This window comes from Epinephelus lanceolatus, chromosome 22, assembly GCF_041903045.1.
Source record: "Epinephelus lanceolatus isolate andai-2023 chromosome 22, ASM4190304v1, whole genome shotgun sequence".
Taxonomy (NCBI): Eukaryota; Metazoa; Chordata; class Actinopteri; order Perciformes; family Serranidae; genus Epinephelus; species Epinephelus lanceolatus.
In genome coordinates this window covers 2,750,979-2,775,178 of record NC_135755.1, presented here as the reverse complement: position 1 = coordinate 2,775,178, position 24,200 = coordinate 2,750,979, and the positions used below count along the sequence as shown (strand labels likewise).

The window sequence follows — 24,200 nt, the reverse complement described above, 5'->3', positions numbered from 1 at the left end:
CAATATTGTAGAGAGCTACATTTAGCAAAAAATAACAAAATTTTAGAGAACTACATTTCACAAAAACAACAAAATTTTAGAGAACTACATTTCGCCAGAAAAACCCAAAATTTTAGACAAACTACATTTTGCAAAAAACAAAATTTTTGGAAACTACATTTCACAAAAAAAACAAAATTTTAGAGAACTACATTTCACAAAAACAACAATATTTTAGAGAACTACATTTCACAAAAAACAACAAAATTTTAGAGAACTACATTTCACAAAAATAACAATGTTTTAGAGAACTACATTTCACAAAAAACCCCCAACATTTTAGAAAACTACATTTCACAAAAAAAACCCCAAATTTTAGAAAACTACATTTCACAAAAATCCAAAATTTTAGAGAACTACATTTCACAAAAACAACAATATTTTAGAGAACTACATTCAGCAAAAAACAACAAAATTTTAGAGAACTACATTTTGCAAAAAACAACAAAATTTCAGAAAACTACATTTTACAAAAAACAACAATATTTTAGAGAGCCACATTTAGCAAAAAATAACAACATTTTAGAAAACTACATTTTACAAAAAAACAATATTTTAGAGAACTACATTTCACAAAAACAACAATATTTTAGAGAACTACATTCAGCAAAAAACAACAAAATTTTAGAGAACTACATTTTGCAAAAAACAACAAAATTTCAGAAAACTACATTTTACAAAAAACAACAATATTTTAGAGAACTAAATTTCACAAAAACAGCAAAATTTTAGAGAACTACATTTCACAAAAACAACATTTTAGAGAACTACATTTCACAAAAACCCAAAATTTTAGAGAACTACATTTCACAAAAAACCCAAATTTTAGAAAACTACATTTCACAAAAAACCCAAAATTTTAGAGAACTACATTTCACAAAAAACCCAAATTTTAGAGAACTACATTTCACAAAAACAACAATATTTTAGAGAACTACATTTCACAAAACCCCCCCAAATTTTAGAAAACTACATTTCACAAAAACCCCAAATTTTAGAGAACTACATTTAGCAAAAAACAACAAAATTTTAGAGAACTACATTTTGCAATAAACAACAAAATTTCAGAAAACTACATTTTGCAAAAAAAAACCCCAATATTTTAGAGAGCTACATTTAGCAAAAAATAACAACATTTTAGAAAACTACATTTAGCAAAAATCAACAAAATTTTAGATAACTACATTTAGCAAAAAAACAACAAAATTTTTAGAAAACTACATTTTACAAAAAACAACAATATTTTAGAAAACTACATTTCAAAAAAGCAACAATATTTTTAGTGAACTACATTTCACAAAAACAACAATATTATAGAAAACTACATTTCACAAAAACAACAATATTTTAGAAAACTACATTTTACAAAAAAGCAACAATATTTTTTAGAGAACTACATTTCACAGACACAACAACATTTTAGAAAACAACATTTCACAAAAACCAACAAGATATATATATATATTTTAAAAACAAACAAACAAAAAAAAAAACCTACATGTCACAAAACACTTGTTACAAATGTTGTAGTGTTTTGGGAAATGTTATAGTTTTTTAATTAATTGTCATGTTTTCTGAAATATTGTGTGTTACAAATTGTCATGTTTTGACCTCAGGGCCACCGTAATATTGGCCTAAAAATGTAGTGGAGTTAAAATATAAAGTAGTATAAATGGCAATATTCAAATAAAGTACTACCAGTATGTACTTAAGTACAGTATTTGAGGAAAAAGTACTTACTTACATGTCACCACTGTGAATTACTCTCTGTACTGTTATTAATCACTCATCAGTATCCACATATTAATAATCATTGAGCAGGAGCAACTTTTTGTATTCTGGTGTAGTGGATCATCTTCTCAAACACAGACGATCTTTGTCGCCATTTCGTCCCCGGGTGACGTTGCACTGGGACCGGGGACACGCGCACACAGGATGTTAAAAGAGCAGTCTGTGTTTCACGCGAGAACACGACAGAGCAGCTAAAAGGTTCTACAGGACTAATGAAGTACACAGAAGCTTTCTGTTGGCGTGTTTGGACCTCCATAACTCAGTGAATTATAAACACACACACATGACACATATATATATTTAGATTTAGTGTGACTGACACTTTCCCAGGATCTTATTATTATTATGTTCATCAAGAATTAATCTCCATTAATCCACTCAGAAATCATAGAACAAAGACGCTGCAGAACTTCATTGAGAAAAATCATGTTTTAAAGATTTCTCCAGTTTCAAAGTGATTTAGTGACAGCTGTGTGAACACCCATGAACACGTTGTAAACAGGAGCTGCTGACAGATGATTCAGCAAAGTTCTAATGTTGGATAAATGTAAACACACGTGTATAAATGTACCAGGTTTACACCAATGACAGTAGAGTCAGTATCAGAAACATTAATGCAGCAGCAGCACAAACTGTGACACAAACTGAATGTTTCACTGCAGGACTGTTTCATCAGACTGTTAGTTTATGATAACGTTCACACATTCACCTCTGCGTCTGTGTGTGTGTGTGTGTGTGTGTGTGTGTGTGTGTGTAAATAAGTACTCATCAGCTCAGCTTCTGTGTGTGTGTGTGTTCAGTCAGAGTCAAACATCACGAGTGTCTGACTGTGTGTCCGTAAAACAAGAGGGGGGCGGGGTCAGGAAACACCTGGAGGATTCAGGAAACACACACACACACACACACACACACACAGTTAAAATGAACCATAAAACAAGTTTTTGTTTGTGTCTTTACGATGATTGTTGTGTCCGACCTTTGACCTCCTTGTGATTGGTCCACACTGTTTCCTCCTGTGATGTCATGAATCACGTGTGACCACAGAGGAGGCGTTTGTGTGCATCTGTCCCGTTCTCCTCCGTCTCAATATATTCAATATATATAGTCAGTACTCTCAGGTCTCAGGAGATGTCTATGGTGCACCAGAGATGCAAATGTGTCTTCAGCTCACCAGACACAAAGACAACTTAGTAAAAAGCAGACAAATAGTAAAACAAACATATAAAGCCATAAGAAAACACTTAAAGGGGGGACTCTCTGCCAAGATACTCTTCCTCACCCTTCCCATAAAGAGTTGGGTCAAGAGCTTACCAACTATTTTACCTGCTATAGCTACAATCCTACAGAGTTTATTCTTGGATGTTCAGTTGAGATGACTCATCCAGGCGGGACGATGAAAAGTTAAAACACTCTAAACTTCAGTTTTGTACACTAATTCTAAAATCTGTTGACTAAAGCACGACATATGCTGGAGCCTCCACCAGTGTGAGCATTTATACTTGTGTGGTGGTGTGTCTGTGTCACTCTGCAGTTACACCTTCAAACACTAGATGGCGACAGAGTTTCTGTGAAGTGCTGTAAAGTCGATTCAAAACACACAGTAAACACACATTAAACACACATTACACACACGTTAAACACACATTAAACACAGTAAACACACATTAAACACACATTACACACACATTAAACACACATTAAACACACAGTAAACACACATTAAACACACATTAAACATGTCTTAATAGAGACAGTTTCAAACACAAATCAGCTTCACTATAACTCGCAGCATTCACAGACAAACACTTGTCTTTATCTGGACACATTTTCCCCACAAATACAACATGCTAACATTATTAGCACAAGCCTATGGCATTTTACATTGTATAAATTAGCCTAGCAGCCAGCAGAGATTTCCTCTGCTCATATTTCAGCCAGGATAAATCACACACAGTGTGTGGAGGCTTTATTGTCTTCACAATTTATTGTTTCTTATCTGTGAAATTAAAGTAAATCAAAGCTTTGTTTCCACTGAGGGAAATGGTTTCAGCTTACAGAGACAGACAGGAGGTCTGCGCATCAGGCTGCAGTGAAGGAATCTGCAGGTCAGCACCAACTCTCACTTATTTTAAATCAAGACTGAAGACTTTAATGTTTACATCTGCATTTTATTAACAAATACTAGACATTAAAAACTCATTAGATTCTTAGTCTTAATCTTAAATTTGAGTTTGTGACAAATATTTGATTTAATTATATTTAATTAATTAAATTCCTCTTGGTCAAAATGAGTCGAGCTCTTCTGAGTTAAAGTCACGTTTCTGATGATACAAATCTTTGAACCTTCCACTGAACCTTAAACTGTCTTTTTACGTGTCTCACCTGCTAAATGTGGATGACCCAAACTCACTGTGATGACCATACTCCTACATCAAACCTCCCTCTGCACAGGAACATGTGACCTTTATCACCTGCAGTGCCTCTGTGACAAAAAGATTATCTGTCTAAAATGTGCTCTTAAAAATGGTCTCTTAAAAGGCAGTAAATAAAAGTGTCTGCAGCCTGTCGACACCCTGTGGGCGTTTTTGTTCCTACATGTATCTGTCAGCTGTAGACATGGCGAGGCAGATTTACTGATTCAGCACATTTTGGCAACAAGCAAAATTTAAAGTGCTCGATATAAATCATCAGAAGCATCGAGACAAAGTGCAAAAGAAAGACATTATTAAAGGACGTTTAAATACATGAAATAACGCCATTAAGGAGCTAAAGAAAAGAAAAGAAAAAGAAGACAGCTATGAAATACAAGAATGAAAGCTACAGTGCAGCATAAGACATGAATAAATACTTGATTTAACCCTTTGAAGCCTGACAGCAAACTGGCTTTATTTCTTTCACAAACATGGGAAGAAAGCAGTCAGCAAGGACTGAAGACCCAAAAATCTTGCACAAGATTAGTAAAAAGGGAAATTAAAAAAAAAGTAGTTTGAAACAAGAAAGAAAGTTTATAAAAAACAAACAAGGAAATGGCCTAAAAGTGCTTAAAAGAATAAAATTTCTGTACCATAATTTAAAATGTTTTTTATAATAATTCTATTTAAACATAATATCTATGATAATTTGATTTTTCCCTAGCATTTTTCTTTTTTTGCCTATTTTTTAAGATAATATTCTAAATTTATTTAATTACAGTTTTTTTTATTTTTAGTTTTTATCTTTATTTTTATTCTGTGGGACAGGTCTTACCAAGTTGCTCATTGCCTTTTCCCCATGTTCTTGTAAGAAATCGCACCAGTGAGAAAGACATCTGAAAGCAGCGGAGGATAAGTGATGTTACTCCAGGTTTCAAGGGGTTAAACTGAAGACACTGTAAGACATTTAAGGAGCTGCAGACCTGTACAGTATTTCCATGTTAAATGCGCCACAGTTGAATATAAACTGCAGTACATTTGCGCCCCCTGCAGGCCAGAGACGGGAATAAACCCAGGCTGCAGTCATCTCTGTGGACCTTCAGTTTAGTCGTGTTAATTTCTCACTGTAACCTAACGGATAATATGAACAGGGTTATTTTTATTATTGAACTTTATTTTGAGCCATAGTGTGTTAGTATGGGGATTGGAGCGCACAGTTGGTCATCAGGAGGTGGTGGTTGGTGTGATACCTTGAGCAGTGGGTTCCAACTGGTCCAGATTTCTCCTCAGTCATTAGTTCAAGGTTGATGACACAGTGTAGTATATTCAGCATCATACTTGCATTTGGCCGTGTCCTCGAGCTAGTTTCCTGTCTCTATCAAGTAGCCGTCAGTTCGTCATTTATTACAGCTCTGTGCCAGAAATTGGCTGTACTTAAAAACAAAGTGTTTTTACAATCTTGACATGTTTGCAAGTCGCTTGAAGTCCATTCAGAATGAACCCACGACCCACTTTTGAACCTTGACCCACCAGTTGGGAACCACGGACCTATGCAAAACGCCTGTCAAGCTGCAGACCGCTGTTCATCACCAACAGAAATATATAGACAAAAAGGTTGTGATACAGAAACCCGTCGCTGTTTTTCCAGGACAGGTGCTTTTACCAGGTATCTTAAGCCAAAACATGATCCTTTCCAAACCATAACCAAACCAAAGTGGTTTCTGTGCCTAAACATAACCACACGTTAACCACAGCATTACTGAAATGTAGTTATCATGTTAGGAAATGTAAAGGCTGCATAATAACGTGCAAATGTAACAAAGTTGGGGTTGACAGAAACTTAGATTGGCAACGGTATTTCTGGAGATTGGGTTGTGGGATAAGGTGTGTCACTGTCCCGACTGGAAACACAGTCAAGGGTCATGGAAAAACCTGCCAGGTTGTTGGTCTTGAACAGTGGTCTGGAACCTAGCAGGTGCCTCTTCTAGGTGACACAGCAACATCATCCTCACTGTGACCTCGTCACGTGTCCACGTTTGGTCATGGACTTTCCACGTCCACATATGACGTCCAAGGTACCCTGGGTGTGTTGGTTGTTGACGTTCTGGGACGCCGTGTCAACTTCAGCCTGTTACATGCATTGTCTGTTTTCAAAATACACTTCTGTTTTCACAGGAAATGTACAGTTTGCATACAGTCTCTTTCAAAATAAAAGCACTACATCAGTACAACTCCACCAACTGATGTTTTTTCCTTCAACAACACACACGTGGTTGGGTTTAGGACAAAAGAACAGGGTTTGGTTTTACAATCTCACAGGAAGTGAACACCGGCCTCTCAGGTGAAAGTCGGGGGTTGTTGGACCCATCCACCACCCCTCCCACCTACCGCTAGGTGCTGTTAAACAACAACGGCAACCAGCTGCGTAACATGCTGATGTAAAAGGACGGCTTTTTTTGTTGGTGCCTGACACCAGAAGTCACTGACCAAGTATTCAGCGACTTCTGAGTGAGACCAGGTTGGACACACTATGCAGAAAACAAAATCAGCTCATGTACTACATCACTTTAGAATAGTTTATGATACATTTAACATACAAACATATCCATAGTTTGTAGAATTGTACAAAACCAGCATTTCTACTGGCAACTGGGGAACCTGGTCTCAGTCCGAACTCGAAATCCAGCACTTGGGTAGTCAGACACTGACGAAAAAAGCCGTCTTTTCACATCGGCGTGACATGTGGCTGGTCGATGTTATAGTGTAACTGCTTGGCAGCGTCGGGGGACGTCAGCGTCTAATGTCAGCCTGATGTCGTAACAGATCTATGATCAGTGGAGCAACAGTCATTTTCCTTTGAACTGTGACTGTTATTTGACATTTGAGTTGCTAAGCATCTGCGGCCGATGTTTTCCCATTTGGAAAATACATTTCCTCTTTAGCTCCTTCTAAAGAAACACATCAAAGAAATGAAAACATGACATTTCTGTGGAAACACTGAACACACAAACAGAAGTATGACTACGAAACAAGAGTAGGAAATATTTCCTGCCTACATGACTGATATTTATTTCCACATAAACACTAGGATTCTGCACTGGAAACATGTTTACACTTCAAACAATAATTTACAGCCACACACACACACAGCCACACACACATACACAAAGCTCATGTGCAGACTCAATCCAACAGTGCGTTAGTCCGACAGAAACCTTCATAAACACTAATATATGATATCAATTAAAAAAAAAAATCAGTGTATGACACAATTCCTGCTGGCAGACACATGCACTGTTGGTCTGAGTCTGAACATGAAGATAAAAATACAGAATCTGTCAGGACTAAGAGTGAACTTTCAGTCAGTTGTATCAAATGAGACCTGACAGGGTGCTTTTTAGTGCAAAGCCTGCAGAGGGCGCTGTTACTCAACAGGGACAGCAGACAAATCTGTCTGGGAGATTTTTAACTCTGCTCACAGTTTGTAGGCTACACATTAACTGCAGTGAAAGAAATCTGGAAACACCTTCTCCTGTGTGCCTGTGTTAGCTGTTGCTCAGAGTTTTCATATAACAGGAACCCCGTCGTCAACAATATCTATAATATCTGGACTCCTTAACAACTCCCCGACTCTCCTCAATTACCTCAATAGTCCCTGGACCCTCCCCAGTAACCTGGACTGCTCAACAACCTCTGGATCTTCTCAACGACCTCTGAACTCCTCAACGAACCTTGAACTCCTCAGCGACTCCCGGACTCCTCAATAACCCCTAGACTCCTCAACAAATCCCAGACTCCTCAAGAACACCTGGACTCTCCCCAATGTCCCCTGAACTGTCCTCAATGACCCCTGAACTCCTCAATGTCCTCTGAACTCTCCTCAACGACCACCAGACTCCTCAATGACCCATGAACTTTGCTCAATGACCTCTGAACTCTCTTCAACGACCCCCGGACTCTACTCTATGACCCCTGGACTTTCCTAAATAACCCCTGGATTCCTTAAAAATCCCAGACTCCTCAACCACCCCTGAACTCTCCTCAATGATCCCCAGACTCGTCAGTGACCCATGAACTCTCCTCAGTGACCTCTAAACTCACTTCAACGACCCCCGGACTTTCTTCTATGACCCCTGGACTCCTCAACAACACCTGGACTCTTCTCAACGACCCCTGGACTCCGCAACCACACCTCAGTGACCTCTGAACCCTCCTCCTGAATGACTACTGTCTGCAGAGCTGCCGGTGACTTCTGTCTCATACTTTCACCAAATTCTTTTCGTCCACATTAGGCAGAAAAGCGACTCCTTTTTCTCAGACGAATGCTATAAATATTTGTTTTCACTGAAATAAATAAAATGTGCGTGGTGTTTTCAGCAGGAAGCAGAATATTTTAGGAAATAAGGAAGGAGTTAATTTTAGCTGCAGCGTCGACTCTGATCCAAGTCTCTCAGGTGGTGTTCCTTCTCCTCATCAAAGACAGTCCCTGCCTCATGGACGTCCCCCTGCTGGACAACAGAGAGGACTGAGCGTCCCTCATGTTGTCTCTGAACGTCCTGGTGGAGTAGTAATACAGCAGTGGGTTTACCACGCTGTTGGACGCCGCCAGACACAGCGTCACCACCACTACCCGCTGCAGCGCCACTGTGACAGCACAGTTCCAGTGCTCACAGACAGCATGCAGGTGCAGAGATCGTATCACGTGATAGGGCAAAAAGCAAAATAGGAAGGTCACCGTCACCATGGTGACCAGGTGAACTGAGCGCCGTCGGTTGCGGTGGCGAGTGTTGTTGGACTGACTGCTGCCTTGGGTGCTGAAGGGGGCCATCAGGCGCCGGATGATTCTGCTGTAGCAAAAGATGATGGTGAGGAAAGGGAGGAGGAAGCCAAGAACCACCGCCACGTAGTTTAAGATCAGGACACGCCCCCAAGAGGAGGGGCTGGATGGCTCAAAGCAACGAGGAAACCCTGCCCTGAGAGAGAGAACCAGAGGAAAGACGAGCAAACACATTAACCACAGATTTCAGACGTAACACATTGTCCCTTCATCACTCAGCACCGAAAACATTGTGCTGTATTCATGATTCCTTCAATTTAGATCCTATTAGACCAAAGTGCTGCTGGTGACCCCTACAGGCTGCAGAGGTCATTACAGCCACAACCGCAAAGTGGGATTTATACTTCCGCTTCCGATTAACACTGTACCTACAGTATAAGCTCTACATAGACACATGCCCTACACCATAGCATTTTAAGTCTTGTGTGTATACGAGTTGAGAAAATGCTAATAACGTTAGCATGTTAAATATGTGAGGGAAAAATGTTTAATATAAGTTGTTTTGTCAGTGAACCTTGTGAGCTGTAACGGAGCTGAATTTTGTAACATTACCTGTGTTACATGCTGCTGTTGTCCCTGGCTTCATATGAGCAGAGGAGAAGATCGCTAGCTGCTAGGCTAATTCATACAATGTAAAATGCCATAGACTTGTGCTAATAACGTTAGCATGTTGTATTTGTGGGGAAAATGTGTCCAGATAAAGACAAGTGTTTGTCTGTGAATGCTGCGAGTTATAGTGAAGCTGATTTGTGTTTAATGTACATTTTATGTGTGTTTTGAATCAACTAAACTTTACAGCACTTCACAGAAACTCTACCACCAACTAGTGTTTAGGAGGTGTAACTGCAGAGTGACACAGACTCCACTGCACAAGTATAAATGCTCACAACAGCGTAGGCCACATGTGTAGAGCTGACACACAAATATAAATCCATTGTGAAATGTAGGACAGAACAAACAGTATCCTGAGGAGTTATCTATCCTGAGATAAAGAGCTAAAAGGTAAAGTTTGTCCCGAGGGCGGCACTGAAGGAAGACAATAAAATATAAAGGCTTGATTCTCTGGGGAGCAAAGATGGGATCGTGAACTTTAAAGATAAAATGAACATTAGATGTTGTTGTGCAGCAAAATCTTTGTCCTGAGCTAAGAGAAGCGAAAGAGGCTCAGCAGAGCTGCAGAGATGGAGTTAACTCTCTGTGGGGTCACAACAACCTGGAACATGTTTTATTACTGTTTTATTTCTGTCTGGCTTTTGGGAAAAAAAATGTGTGAGGAAGGTTTTTTATATGAAGACTTCTTTAAATAAATAAATAAATAAATAAAAACTATTCCTAAAAACAGGTTTCTCCTGTTATGTTCATATTCCTGAATGACAGCAGTGTGTCTACAGTCACTGTGAGGACAGCAGCAGCTGAAATCCCTCACTTTAGATACACAAAATCAAACTGCAGGAAACATCTGTCTAATGAAGCAAACGCTCTCCACGGTTTTAAAGATCTTTTTTAGCTCGTCAGACAATTAAAATGTACTCCAGTAAACATAATCCTGCTCTTCTGTCTGTTATGTTTCAGTCATGAAGTCATCCTCCAACCTCCCATCAGTGTTTAGGTTTCCCTCCCGACGGCCATCGCTCCACTTTGTTTCTATGAAAACAAACTGACTGCAGGTCCTGTGACGGATTTTCACCCAGCAGCTCTTTAACTGCACTGTTGTTTTTTTAAAATCAGACTGACTCTCCTGAAAAAGTTATTATTATTATTTTTAAATTCATTTTAATTTGTAATTAATCAAAAATTATTACAAAAAATAATAATAAAGTTGTTTTTTTAAATTTACCTTTGTTTTAAATGTAGAGTCTACCTATGTGGGATAAGAATAAATAAAAAAAGGGCAAAAGGTATTTTAGAAGAAAGACAAAGTAAAAAAAAAAGTAAAAAAAATTATAGCTAAATTCAATTATTCGATAAAAAGTCACAAATTTAAAATGCTAAAGTTTAAAAAAAGGTAATAAATTTCAAAACATATTATAGTTATATTCTATAACTTTTTAACTTAAGAAAATATTTCTTAAGAAATTAATAACTTTAAAAAGATCAATAAAAAAATTAAATAGGAGATAAAATTAAAGGAGAATTAACATGGAGATTAAGTAAAAAATATTAATAAACTATATAAATAAGATAGCTACAAAGTTGCAAAAGGGCGAAAAATTTAAAAAGATCTTGTATTATTATTATATATATATATATTTCATAACTTAATAATTTTAAACTAAAAAAAGGAAAAAAGATTAAAAAAACAAGAAATTAAATTGGAGATATCAAAAAAACTGAAAGATGTTCGACACTTGTAACAAATCACACAAAATCATAACAAAAAACATAAAGAAAATTTTTGAAAAGGAGATAAAGTAAAAAAAAATCACTTAGGATTAAAAGATATTCCTAATTTATGTCCTTTTAAAATTTCAACAAATAAATCACAAAAATCTAAACAAATAATATATATATATATATATATTTTAAAGAGATTAAAACACTTGTGAGATGAATTTAAATAAACCAGGGCGCTTTGAGCCGCGACAAAATGTAGGGAAGCATTTTTACACAACGACATGGTGGTGTGTTAAACAACCTCCCCTCTGCTCTGCGAGTGGAGGAGACGAGGAAAGAGGAGCTGAGGAAACAGGCATTTAACAAAAGGAGACATCTGTGCTGCGGAGCCGTCACTTTAAAGCAACATCCATTAAACACGGCGTGCGACACAGCTGATGTCACGCCTCTTTTATACGTCACGTACCGAAGAATGAGAACAAAAACTTAGTTGTTTCATTTGGAAACCGCAGCAAAACGGTGCTCACACACTCTCACCTGTTCCTCACCCCATTGGACAGGAAGGGGGCGGAGGATACGCCCACAAACAGCCAGACTCCCAGACACACCAGTAATGTCCGAGTGGGCGTGGCCAGAGTGCGGTGACGAAGGGGATGGGCCACGGCGAGCCAACGTAGCACGCTCAGAAGTGTGAGGAAGAGGATGCTGAGAGAGGAAGAGTGATTGTAAGGTCATTTTGTTGTGTTACTGAGTGTGTGTGCATGTGTGTGTGTGTGCATGTGTGTGTTACCTTGTGTACAGGTTGACGTAGAAGCCATAGACGCACAGTCGACACAGCCAATCAGGGAAGGGCCACACCCCGCCCTTGAAGTAATAAGCCAATCGCAGCGGGAGGGTGAGGGAGAAGCTGCCGTCTGATATGGCGAGGTTCATCATGACCACGCAGGAGGCGGAGTTTCTGCAGAGACAGAGAGTCGAAGTAAAACATGAACTCTAATATGAACTGTGACAGGAAGAGTCTGTTTAGTTATTTGTTGTGTACATATTTCTGTGGATCTAAAGGTGGACGAGCGTAAACGATGCTCTCCAGAGGTCAAAGGTTAAAGCAGCAGGTGAGAGGTGTAAATATTTACAGCAGCAGACTGTCGGCAGGCAAATTAACCTCGGTAATAGAACACGCTTTATTATGAAGTGCGGCAGGAAACAGAAACCTGCTCCTGCAGCTCAATGCAAATATTTACAGTCCTCTCTCACATGAAGGCTTAACTCAGGGTCACGTCCTGTCTGTTGTCACGGAGACGCAGATATTTATCTGACATGTTATTTATTGAAACATTTCTACATTACACAGTTCACAGACGGCGGCTTTAAAAAAGGGAACTTCACCCAGTTCAGACTGTCACCACATTTTCATATGTTTGCCTACAATAAGCAGTGTGCCCAAATTCATACATGTCTCATTGTAAGGCTGTGATCATGTGACCAATGTGTTGACAGCTGTACTCTCACCTGGAGTCACATGCTCGGATCTGTGTGGACTGTGAGTCATTCGTACAATTCATACATGTTATTCCTATGTTCTCACAGAGTCCAAAAATATCAGTTAATATGAAGAACTCTCTCCCTAATCCAAAATCTAGAGGAAAGTGTGATGTCATAGGTCAGGTCAGGGGTCGGCAACCTTCACTATCAAAAGAGACATTCGGGGCCCAAACAGCTCCCAGACAATCTGCCTGGAGCTGCAAAACATTGCAACATTACACCTCAACATTACTAACAGCTTTAAATGAGCATTTATGAATGTTTAACCACAAGGTTTGCGTTAATGATTGTTCCACATGCGGACAGGAGGAGCCGAGGCTCAAACGTCTGATCTTCTGATTAGTGGACGACCCGCTCGACCTCCTGAGCCACAGCCCGGTGAGTCTCACAAAGTCAACCTAAGCTGTCTGTGAAGATTTTAGAGACATAAAACTTTAATAATGGACTTTTATCTGAAGGCTCACTGTGTCTGCTGTGTGGCACAGTTCATTGTTTGGGACCAAATTAGTATTTTATATTCATTACTGTGATGTATCCAGAGACACATTTCAGGACTTTGCCTCAATGTAGCGCGATAAATATGAGGGTAGAATGAAGGGTGAGATGGAGCGGCGGTTTGGCGCAGCATCTGCAGCGATGAAATGATTTCCTGGTCCATCTTAGTCCCAACCCTCACCTATGGTCATGAGCTCTGGGTAGTGACTGAAAGAATGAGGTCACAGATACAAGCGTCTGAAATGAGTTTCCTCTGTAGGGTGTCTGGGCTCAGCCTTAGAGATAGGGGGAGGAGTCAGACATCCGGAGGGAGCTCGGAGTAGAGCCGCTGCTCCTTCATGTTAAAAGAGAACACACTGGAGGGATTAAATATCTCATCTGGCCTGGGAACGCCTCAGGGTCCCCCAGGAAGAGCTGGGAAGCGTCACTGGGGAGAACTCAAATATAATGATTTCCAAGAAGTATAAAAAAAAAAAAAATTGTGTCTGAACATGCTGATGTCATTACCGTTGCACAGTGTTTACGGCCCTGTCTTAATCACAGCATTTTTACCTCCACCAAGGAGGTTATGCTTTCGCCAGCGTTGGTCTGTTTGTCTGTTTGTGCGTCTGCAAAATAACTTAAAAAGTTATGAACGGATTTGGATGAAATTTTGGTGGTGATCAGTTGAAGCAAAGTGGATAAAATAATAAAATAGCACTAAATAGCACTGTGTATTCACCGAGTTTTAGAATAGACTCATTCCATGACCAGACGTGCGCCACTGGTTGGCAGTGGCGAGCATGCTAGGCTCCCTGCAATATCAAAAAATGCCAGAATGGTAACCATTGATCTGATTGTTACCAGGTGTGTTTACTCCTGCCCTTACAAAAGGTAGCATAATGTTAGCGACTAACAAAGGTATTAAGGAGCCCAGCTGTTGGTGAAAATATTTCAGCTGAGTCATCATGACTTCTGCTGTTTTAAAATAGCTTAGCTCCGCCCATCATCAGCGCACTGCAGAGCGTCACCTGCTAACAGTCACTCCGAGTGTTTAAAGGTGACTTAATGACACAGTGAGCTGTGTCTGACAGATGTTGATGTCAGAGCATCTGCAGAGGACATGAACTCTAAACATCTTTACTGTCTTTTTTTATTTCAGCCTGAGGATCTTGGATCGTGTTACGATATGAGGTTTGCATAAAACATAGGCGTGTTATTCATATCCCCGTGTGCCTGACCTGTATGCAAATGAACTTAACGGTCAGATTGTAAACAACAATCAGCAGTTTGAAATCCTGATGTGATGGCGAGGTCAGAGCTCAGGACCGTGTCTGAACAGTGGGGACGTCTCAGTCTGACGCCTTTGATACTGAACATCAACATCTGATCATCTTTAGATTACAGATACTCTAAAATATGCTCCTATCAGTCTTCGTGCTGATCGATAACATCTCTGTTGAACAGTAAAAGCTGCTGTGTGGCATATTAGATGTGACGTCAGCTGACGTCTAAAAATGGAAACAAAAAACAGGTTCTTCTTCAATCCACTGAGATGAACAGATATGGAGAGCACCACCTGAATATTTCTCATTTCTCAACAGTACAATACAGACATTCTTCAGACATTCCATGACACAGTGTCAATGGCAGCTGTTGCCTTTCCAATTTTTTTTTAGCCAAACTTTGAAGTGTCATTTAGCCCGCTTCCCGACAAGTGACATGGTCGGTACCAATGGATGCCTTAGGTTGTCTAGTTTCACAAAATACCACTACATTTGTGCTAGCTTAAAAAATGAACGCGCCGCAGCCTCTTAAAGACATACATGTTTGTTTGTTCAGATGGTGAAGGCATATAATGAATGGCAGTCAATAGAGAGTCCTCACAAAGATAGACATACATGTTTTTTTCTGTGTGTCCTGATGATGAAGGCTAATAGTGAATGAAAGTAAATGAAGAGACATCAAAATGATAGACATACACATTTGTGTGTCCAAGTGATGAAGACTGAGAATGAATGGAAGTCAACAAAAAGGCCTCACAAAGACAGATACACGTTTGTGTGTGTTCCGATGGTGAAGGCATATAATGAATGGAAGTCAATAGAAAGGCCTCACAAAGATAGACATACATGTTTATTTGTGTGTCCTGATGATGAAGGGTAATAGTGAATGGAAGTAAATGGAGAGACATCAAAATGATAGACATACACATTTGTGTGTTCAGATGATGAAGGTTGACAATGAATGGAAGTCATTGGAGAATCCTCCCAGAGATAGACATACAGGTTTGCGCGTGTGTGTTTTGATGATGAAGGCTGAGAATGGATGGAAGTCAATAGAAAGGCCTCATTAAGACAGAGACATGTGTTTGTGTGTTCAGGCGATGAAGGCTGAGAATGAATGGAAGTCAATGGAGAGTCCTCACAAAGAGAGAGATACAGGTTTGTGTGTGTTTAGATGGTGAAGGCATATAATGAATGATAGTCAACAGAAAGGCCTCACAAAGACAGAGATACAGGTTTGTGTGTACAGATGATAAAGACTGAGAATGAACGGAAGTCAACGGAGAGTCCTCACAAAGATAGAGATACACGTTTGTGTGTTCCGATGGTGAAGGCATATAATGAATGGAAGTCAATAGAAAGGCCTCACAAAAACAGAGATGCATGTTTGTTTGTGTGTTCGGATAATGACGGCTGATAATTAATGGAGGTCAGTGGGGAGACATCAAAATGATAGACATAGATGTTTGTTGGTACGTTCAGATGATGAAGGTTGAGAATAAATGGAAGTCAGTGGAGAATCCTCACAAAGATAGAGATACACGTTTGTGTGTCTGTGTTTTGATGATGATGGATGGCGGCACGCATGTATGCAGCGGCTCGGTACTCTCTTCCTTCAAGGTTGAGAATAAATGGAAGTCAATGGAGAGACATCAAAAGGACAGACATACGTGTATGTTTGTGTGTTCAAATGATAATGACTGAGAATGAATGGGAGTCAATGGAGAGGCCTCACAGAGATAGAGACCCATGTTACCTGCGGCTGCTCTGCAGGAAGAAGACGACCAGCGCTCCGATGTTGCAGAGGAATGCCACAGGAAACAGCAGTAGGTAGGTGAAGGTGTAGGCACGGTACTTGAAAGCATCGTCGTTGTGGAAACATGCCGCCAGCACCGAGGAGTTGTTGCCAACGGGATTGGTTAGCAGGCCTTCAACAAAACACACACAGAGTTTTTGCACTGAATATTTTTTAATAAACATCAGTTTCTGACTCTGAAATAAACGTGATACAGATTTCTTAATAACTTATGACTCCAGGGGAGGTTTGGTGACACAACAGAAAAGCTCAGTCTGACTCTGCAGACTGAAACAAACTGTTACTTTCTAAGTGTACCTGAACACACCACTGGCCAAAACCACAACACCAGGAAATGGTCTGCATGTTTGCGTGTGAGAGCGTGTTTCTGGTATGTAAAGCAGGCCAAACAAGTCAGCCTGTTTAAACAAAGCTGCCTTCATGAACCAAACACCTGCTGAATATAAATCTGAAGTCATATTCAAAGTTTGACTGCGTGCTTCTCTAATTAAATATAATATCTGATGTACTGAGCGTGCTCTAATATCAGACCTCATGCAGCGCTCTGTTAAAGAGGGGCAGATGTATCTGTTAACATGAGTTCAAAGGAAATAAAAAGTTTGATGTCAGTAAACTGAGAAGGTTTCATGTCAAAGATCATAATATGGCTCAAATTAGATTAACTGACCGTCACACTTACTTTACTTTTTTACACCAGTTTGTTGTTGTGTGCTCCTTAAAACCTGTGTGACAGTTTTTGTGTCGACTGACTGATAGCTGAGGACTGAATACAGTCAACATGTCAAACTCAAGAAATGAAGAGTTCTCCACTCAGCAGACTGTGAACAATGTTTATGTGAAATTCCCACACTAATTTCTCCCAGCATGTCCAAACACTAACTGCTTTGACCTTTGACCTCCTCGCTGATTTGTGTTTATAGTGTAGCTGCTGCTGAAAAACAGTTTACTCTAATGTTTGACCCCAGTGACCATCTATGAACAGAAAATCCAGCAGCACAGAGGACCAAGTAAATAAGACGCAAAGAAAACTGAGCTCTGTGAAACACCTGATTTTCAGGGAAAATAAAAACAGGTCTGTTTTCACCTTTCTGATGATCTATCAGCTGTTTTGTGTTTTTTTTCTTTCTAGTTATTTTGTCTCTCTTTGCGGTTGTTTCTTTTGTCTGTGGTTGTTTTGTGTCTCTTTGCAGTTGTTTTTGTTTCTATCGTGGTTGATTTGTGTCTCTTTGCAGCTGTTTTGTGTCTCTTTGTAATTGTTTTGTGTCTCTTTGCACTTGTTTTGTGTCTCTTTGTACTTGTTTTGTGTCTCTTTGTACTTGTTTTGTGTCCCTTTGTAGTTGTTTTGTGTCTCTTTGTGGTCATTTTGTGTCTTTGCAGCTGTTTTGTGTCTTTGTAGTTGTTTTGTGTCTCTTTGTGGTCGTTTTGTGTCTCTTTGTGGTTGTTTTGTGTCTCTTTGTAGTTGTTTTGTGTCTGCACTTTTGTGTCCCTTTGTAGTTGTTTTGTGTCTTTGTTGTAATTTGGTGTTTCTTTGAGGGATGCGTTTCACATACTTATTTTTTCTTCTAGTCGATACTGCAGCTGCCCTAAAAAGTTTGTACTGTTGTATGCAGTCTGCGCACAATCAGGACACACTACTCATGACATCACAACCTGAACTTTGACCCTCTGGCGCACACAGCTGTTATCTGGGAGACAAAACAAAACACCATTATCAGTGTTATTTTTATACGATACGATCCTTTACTGTCCTCGTGGGTAAATTCAACCTGGACTCAGGAGCTTTCGTGTTGCTGCCTTACAGTACTAGTCCAGAAAGAATGACCAGCATGCACCATAAACAAACACATAGTGCACACAGCAGTGCTGCACATCAGCCGGTCATGTACAGCACACAACAGAGCTCCAAAAGAGACATTATTCAAAATCTGACTTGAGGCCGGCACAAATGAGTTTTTGAATCAGGTACAGCTCTGTGCTTTTGTTGTTTGTATTTATGAATATTTTGTTCACTTAAATAATCAATATTCCTGTTATTACTGGACTATTTGACCATCAAAATACTTAAACGTGCTGTCAATCAGCTGTCAGCTGTCGTATCGTCCGCTGTGCAGAGGATTGTGGGTCATTATTTAGAGTTTTCATTCTCATTTCTCTTCAGTTCCTCAGTGTTTCTTACATGAACACAGTTTATGTGAAAAAAATCACTAAATATGGAAATTTATGGTTTTCACTGGACGTTGAAATGCATGACAAACAAGGCGTCAGAAATACTTAAATCAGGTTTTCTATGAAGTTTAGAATCAAGAAATTTCTTTAAAGCCAGTCAACTGAAACAGCAGTTGGTGCATCAGTCACAGTCCTCATGACGCCAGAACACCAACACCTCTAAAGCTGAGTGTAGAAGAAACTGCACTGAACACCATCAAGGGAATTCTCAGAGTGTCATTTCAGACTGTCCAGGAACTAATCTGAGCCCGAAGGTCACAAATCTTCAGATCTCATCTCGCCCTGTTTTACTTTAAAAGTTGTCACTCACCGCTCATCCTGTCACAGCTCCATCTCTCCACCGGCCGTCTGTGTGTTCATCCGTCTGATCATCACCCCTCCGTCTCTCTCTTTTACTTCTGTGCTGTCGTTCAGTATTCAAATCCTCCTGTGAGGCTGTGTGGGTGTGTTCAATGCAAGAGTTTCCATGGAAGGAGGCGTACACACGGGCAGAAGGCCAACACACACTCGACAGTTTCTTTAACACTTATCCAAGCCCACAGAATACACACACACACACACACACACACACACACACTTCTCTAAATATAAAGTTTCCTCTGGACCCGTTTTTGACCTTTAATGAACCAGGATCTGATTCTTTAAACAGAACGAGTGCAGTATCTTGATGATGTTACACAAATGATATTACAGTGTTCTGCCCGCCAGAGCGGCTGCATTATAAAGTTACATAATCCAACACACACACACACACACACACACACACACACGGAAAACTGAACAGCAGAAGGAAACCTGAAGGCAGCCACAGAAACAGGTTTTACTAAGATCCGATCGAGACTAATTGATTTATGAACTCCTGCCAGACGACACTCTTCTTTGGCAACACTGTCACTTCCTGTTGGTCGACTGCTCCTTCGTCACTGATCACAGTCTGATCTCTTTATGACGTGATTCTCTTCAACTCTACTCAAGTATTAAAATACCAAAACAGTTCCAAACTCTCAATGTGTCACATCCACGTTCACTTTTTATTAAATCTTTATTAAGTCACGTCATACAACGTGTAACATGTTCATGAACAGGTGTCATTGTTAGCACTTAAAGTTTTAAACGAAAAGCAAGTTATGAATCTAAAAAACAATCCAATACGTGATTTCACAAAAAAAAGAACTAACAAAATAAACAACAGAATGATGGAAAGTGATGCAGAGGAATGAATAATACAATAAATGGTTTTAAATGTTGACAAAGGATAACTGTATGGTATGTAAGGTCGTGTTAATGTTACTGCTGTGAGACTGCGCCTATTTAGTTGGGTGAATCAGTAGAATGGACAACATGTCTACAACAATGGAAACATCTGCACACCAACACAACTGGCCGAGACAGACACAAAAAATGTTCCCAGGCTGAGATCAATGCCAAAAAATGTCAGTTTATTCAGAACACGATGGACTGAAACATTTGCTGCTGTTTTGATCACTTTTTATTATTGTTTTGCACTTTGAGCGCTCGTCGTGTTGTGCATGGATGTCCGAAATAAACTGACATTTGTTGGCATTGATCTCAGCCTGGGAACATTTTTTGTGGCTGTCCAGGCCAGTTGTGTTGGTGTGCAGGTGTCTCCTCTCAAACACAAAGCTAGTATAATGTTTTAGTATAATGTACATTAGGGATGGGGGAAAAAATTGCCTTTTAGATGCATCGCGATGCGGACAAAGACAATTTGGTATCGATTCCCAGTAATCAATTATCCAAATGTTTATTAATAATATTGACAGAACAAAAGTGGCCGGACTCAACTGTGAGAGCAGTGCAGCATCTGGACAGCCTACAGTGTAGATTTGCTAAAGTTAACTTGTTATTCATGTTGACAAACAGCAGCGGTTGCAAACTTGTTTGAATTTAACCTCTAGATAATTACATTTACGAGGTGTATGTGAAGTATACTGTGAATACTGACTCCATCATCACCCAGAGACTAACGTTAAGGGAGCGGAGCAGCAATCAGCAGTGATGTTAACAAACAATAACTCACACTGCAGCATTACACAACTGTAAGTGGAAGACAGTAACTGTCTGCTGAGGCTGTTTCACCTTAACTCTACACCCAGCCTGCTCAGTGTCGGGGCTTTCCTCAGAGCTAACGGTGCAGGACAGAGGCTGCTCCATAACGTCAATAACAACACAGTGGAGTGCGCTGCCTCCCCCTTATTGTGATAGGGTGAATCCCAATTCTCTTTTTTAGCCCTACCCCTACCCCTTGCCCCTCCAAACAGAGTGTCAAAGGCTAGGGGCTTGAAATATCCTCCTAAGAATTGGGACACCACGTCATGCCCGCACACAGAAAATGTCTATAAGCTTGTCAGGGATGTGTAAATGTTTTTTGGTTGTTTGGTTGTTGTGAATTATGTGGATAGTGGCCGCGAGTTATGCTGTAAGACTGGAGAAAGTAGATGGGAAATGACCAGGAGTTACACTGGAAGTCTGGGCAAAGTAGGATGTAAGTGAACGGGAGGTACGCTCTAAGAAGCAGCCTAGTTATACTGTAAGACACGGGGAAATACGTGCGGGAAGTGAGCGGGAGTTACACTGTACGTCTGTTGAAGTTGGGGTAACGTACAGTACAGGCCAAAAGTTTGGACACACCTTCTCATTCAATGCGTTTTCTTTATTTTCATGACTATTTACATTGTAGATTCTCACTGAAGGCATCAAAACTATGAATGAACACATGTGGAGTTATGTACTTAACAAAAAAAGGTGAAATAACTGAAAACATGTTTTATATTCTAGTTTCTTCAAAATAGCCACCCTTTGCTCTGATTACTGCTTTGCACACTCTTGGCATTCTCTCCATGAGCTTCAAGAGGTAGTCACCTGAAATGGTTTTCCAACAGTCTTGAAGGAGTTCCCAGAGGTGTTTAGCACTTGTTGGCCCCTTTGCCTTCACTCTGCGGTCCAGCTCACCCCAAACCATCTCGATTGGGTTCAGGTCCGGTGACTGTGGAGGCCAGGTCATCTGCCGCAGCACTCCATCACTCTCCTTCTTGGTCAAATAGCCCTTACACAGCCTGGAGGTGTGTTTGGGGTCATTGTCCTGTTGAAAAATAAATGATCGTCCAACTAAACGCAAACCGGATGGGATGGCATGTCGCTGCAGGATGCTGTGGTAGCCATGCTGGTTCAGTGTGCCTTCAATTTTGAATAAATCCCCAACAGTGTCACCAGCAAAACACCCCCACACCATCACACCTCCTCCTCCATGCTTCACAGTGGGAACCAGGCATGTGGAATCCATCCGTTCACCTTTTCTGCGTCTCACAAAGACACGGCGGTTGGAACCAAAGATCTCAAATTTGGACTCATCAGACCAAAGCACAGATTTCCACTGGTCTAATGTCCATTCCTTGTGTTTCTTGGCCCAAACAAATCTCTTCTGCTTGTTGCCTCTCCTTAGCAGTGGTTTCCTAGCAGCTATTTGACCATGAAGGCCTGATTGGCGCAGTCTCCTCTTAACAGTTGTTCTAGAGATGGGTCTGCTGCTAGAACTCTGTGTGGCATTCATCTGGTCTCTGATCTGAGCTGCTGTTAACTTGCCATTTCTGAGGCTGGTGACTCGGATGAACTTATCCTCAGAAGCAACTCCATTTCTATTTTTATCTTTTTTCATCATTTCCTCCCACGACTCACTATATGCACACAGCAGCGTGCTCTGATGAATCACGAGGGTCCAGGTCTGGTTTCTCATTCAGACACACTTGTGTGTCTTCAGCTGACCTGACCAGGTGAAGCTTTTCTTACATTTGACACAACAGTAGGGTTTGTGTCCAGTGTGGACACGCTCATGTTCTCTAAGTCTGTTTGCTGTATAGAAACGTTTGTCACAGTGCTCACACTGATGTGGTTTGACTCCAGCGTGCATGAGCTTGTGTTTGAACCGTGAAGATGAACTTCTAAAACTTTGCCCACATTGCTTACAGCTGTATGGTTTTGCTCCAGTGTGGACATGCTCATGTCTTGAGCACTGTTGTGATGTTGGGAATGTTTTCTCACAGTGTTTGCACTTAAAGGGTTTCTCTCCAGAGTGGACACGCTCATGAGACAGTAGGGAACTAGCGGACCTGAAGACCTTCCCACACTGCAGACAAGGGTAGCTTTTCTCTTTAGTGTGTATGTTTCTGTGATTGTTGTAAGCACACAGCTGAGTGAATCTCTTCCCACACTCATCACAGCTGTATGGTTTCAGTCCAGTGTGGATCCGTTCATGGACCCTGCGGTCTGTTACAGAAATGAAACTTTTCTCACAGTGTCTGCAGTGGTACGGTTTCTCACCAGTGTGAATACGTAGGTGTATTTTAAGAGTTTCTGATCGAGTGAAAGTTTTGCCACATTCATCACAGTGGTGTGGTTTCTCTCCGGAGTGTGTGACACTGTGTGCTTTGAGGTGACATAACCGAGAGAAGGCTTTCCCACATTTGTCACAGGTGAAGGGTTTCTCTCCACTGTGAGTGCGTTGGTGAGTTCTATAGTTACTTGGACTTGAAAAACGTTTCCCACACTGCTCACAGCTGTATGGTTTCTCTCCAGTGTGAACTCTCTGATGAATCTTTAGCTCCCCTGCTGTGATGAAGCCTTTGTCACACTGCTGACAGTGGTGGGGTCTCTCTTCACTGTGATATCTTTGATGATGAAGCTGTAGTCGTGCCTTCCCAGCGAATTTGTGGCCACACTCCTGACACTGAAATGGTTTCTCTCCAGTGTGAACTTTCTGATGAACATGAAGAGTTCCGACTGTTTTGTATGTTTTCTCACACTGGTCACAGCTGTGTGGTCTCTCTTCAGAGTGTGTGAAGGCCTGGTGTTGTTTTAAATGATGGAGAGCTGTAAAAGCCTTCTCACACTGGTCACAGCTGTATGGTCTCTCTCCAGAGTGAACTCTCTCATGACTCTTCAAACTGTATATCGTGTAAAACTTTTTCTCACACTGGTCACAGCTGTACGGTTTCTCTTCAGAGTGGATACGCTGGTGTTGTTTTAGGAGTGCTGCAGTGGTGAAAGCTTTCTCACACTGGTCACAGCTGTATGGTCTCTCTCCACTGTGAACTCTCTGGTGACTCTTTAATCGCTGTGACGTAGGGAACGTTTTCAAACACTGGTCACAGCTGTAAGATCTGGTTTTATTTCCAACTCTCTGTTTCTAAAGCAAAAGACAGAGAGACAGAGTGTTAGTGAGGAGGACTGAAGATAAAATTTTGACTTCATATCTAGTTTCACATGTCTGAGAAGACTCCAGACACACATCAACATGCACAGTCACTGCGCCACCTACTGGCAACAGAACATAATCCTTGTCTGACAATCATCCTTTGATTCACATGCAAAATGTACGTGGTGTGGTCTACAATTGATTCACAGCAACATGAAAAAATTTTTAAGAA

General features: G+C 40.4%; 2 protein-coding genes across 8 annotated transcripts in view; both read right to left on the bottom strand.

Annotated features, from left to right (window-relative positions):
• Positions 1 to 7,276: 7,276 nt before the first annotated feature.
• Positions 7,277 to 19,634, bottom strand: cysltr3 (cysteinyl leukotriene receptor 3). 2 transcript variants are annotated; one of them, XM_033609534.2, is made up of 5 exons: positions 19,067 to 19,634; positions 16,471 to 16,642; positions 12,203 to 12,370; positions 11,950 to 12,117; positions 7,277 to 9,214 (listed from the first exon to the last, which is right to left on the bottom strand). In XM_033609534.2, the coding sequence occupies exons 1-5, from the start codon at positions 19,071 to 19,073 to the stop codon at positions 8,692 to 8,694; spliced, it is 1,038 nt and encodes a 345-aa protein (XP_033465425.1). In that variant the 5' UTR covers positions 19,074 to 19,634; the 3' UTR covers positions 7,277 to 8,691. The 2 variants fall into 2 exon arrangements, with proteins under 2 accessions (XP_033465425.1, XP_033465426.1); XM_033609535.2 differs by lacking the exon at positions 11,950 to 12,117.
• A 134-nt stretch (positions 19,635 to 19,768) lies between these two features.
• The window catches only part of LOC117245875 (uncharacterized), a 28,278-nt gene continuing 23,846 nt past the window's right edge, over positions 19,769 to 24,200 (bottom strand). For all 6 annotated transcript variants that reach the window (XM_078164263.1, XM_078164266.1, XM_078164268.1 and 3 more), the window contains one exon: positions 19,769 to 23,959. In XM_078164263.1, the coding sequence (XP_078020389.1) occupies positions 22,511 to 23,959 (1,449 nt within the window). In that variant the 3' untranslated portion in view covers positions 19,769 to 22,510. The remainder of the gene's footprint in view (positions 23,960 to 24,200) is intronic.

Bases quoted from the DNA above. Each gene is read 5' to 3' on its own strand.
- cysltr3 (XM_033609534.2), bottom strand. The intron at 12,371-16,470 runs GTAACATGGGTC...CTGTCTCTGCAG, and splicing joins TTCCTGCAGAGCAGCCGCAG to AAACTCCGCCTCCTGCGTGG. The intron at 9,215-11,949 runs GTGAGAGTGTGT...TCTCTCTCTCAG, and splicing joins TCCAATGGGGTGAGGAACAG to GGCAGGGTTTCCTCGTTGCT.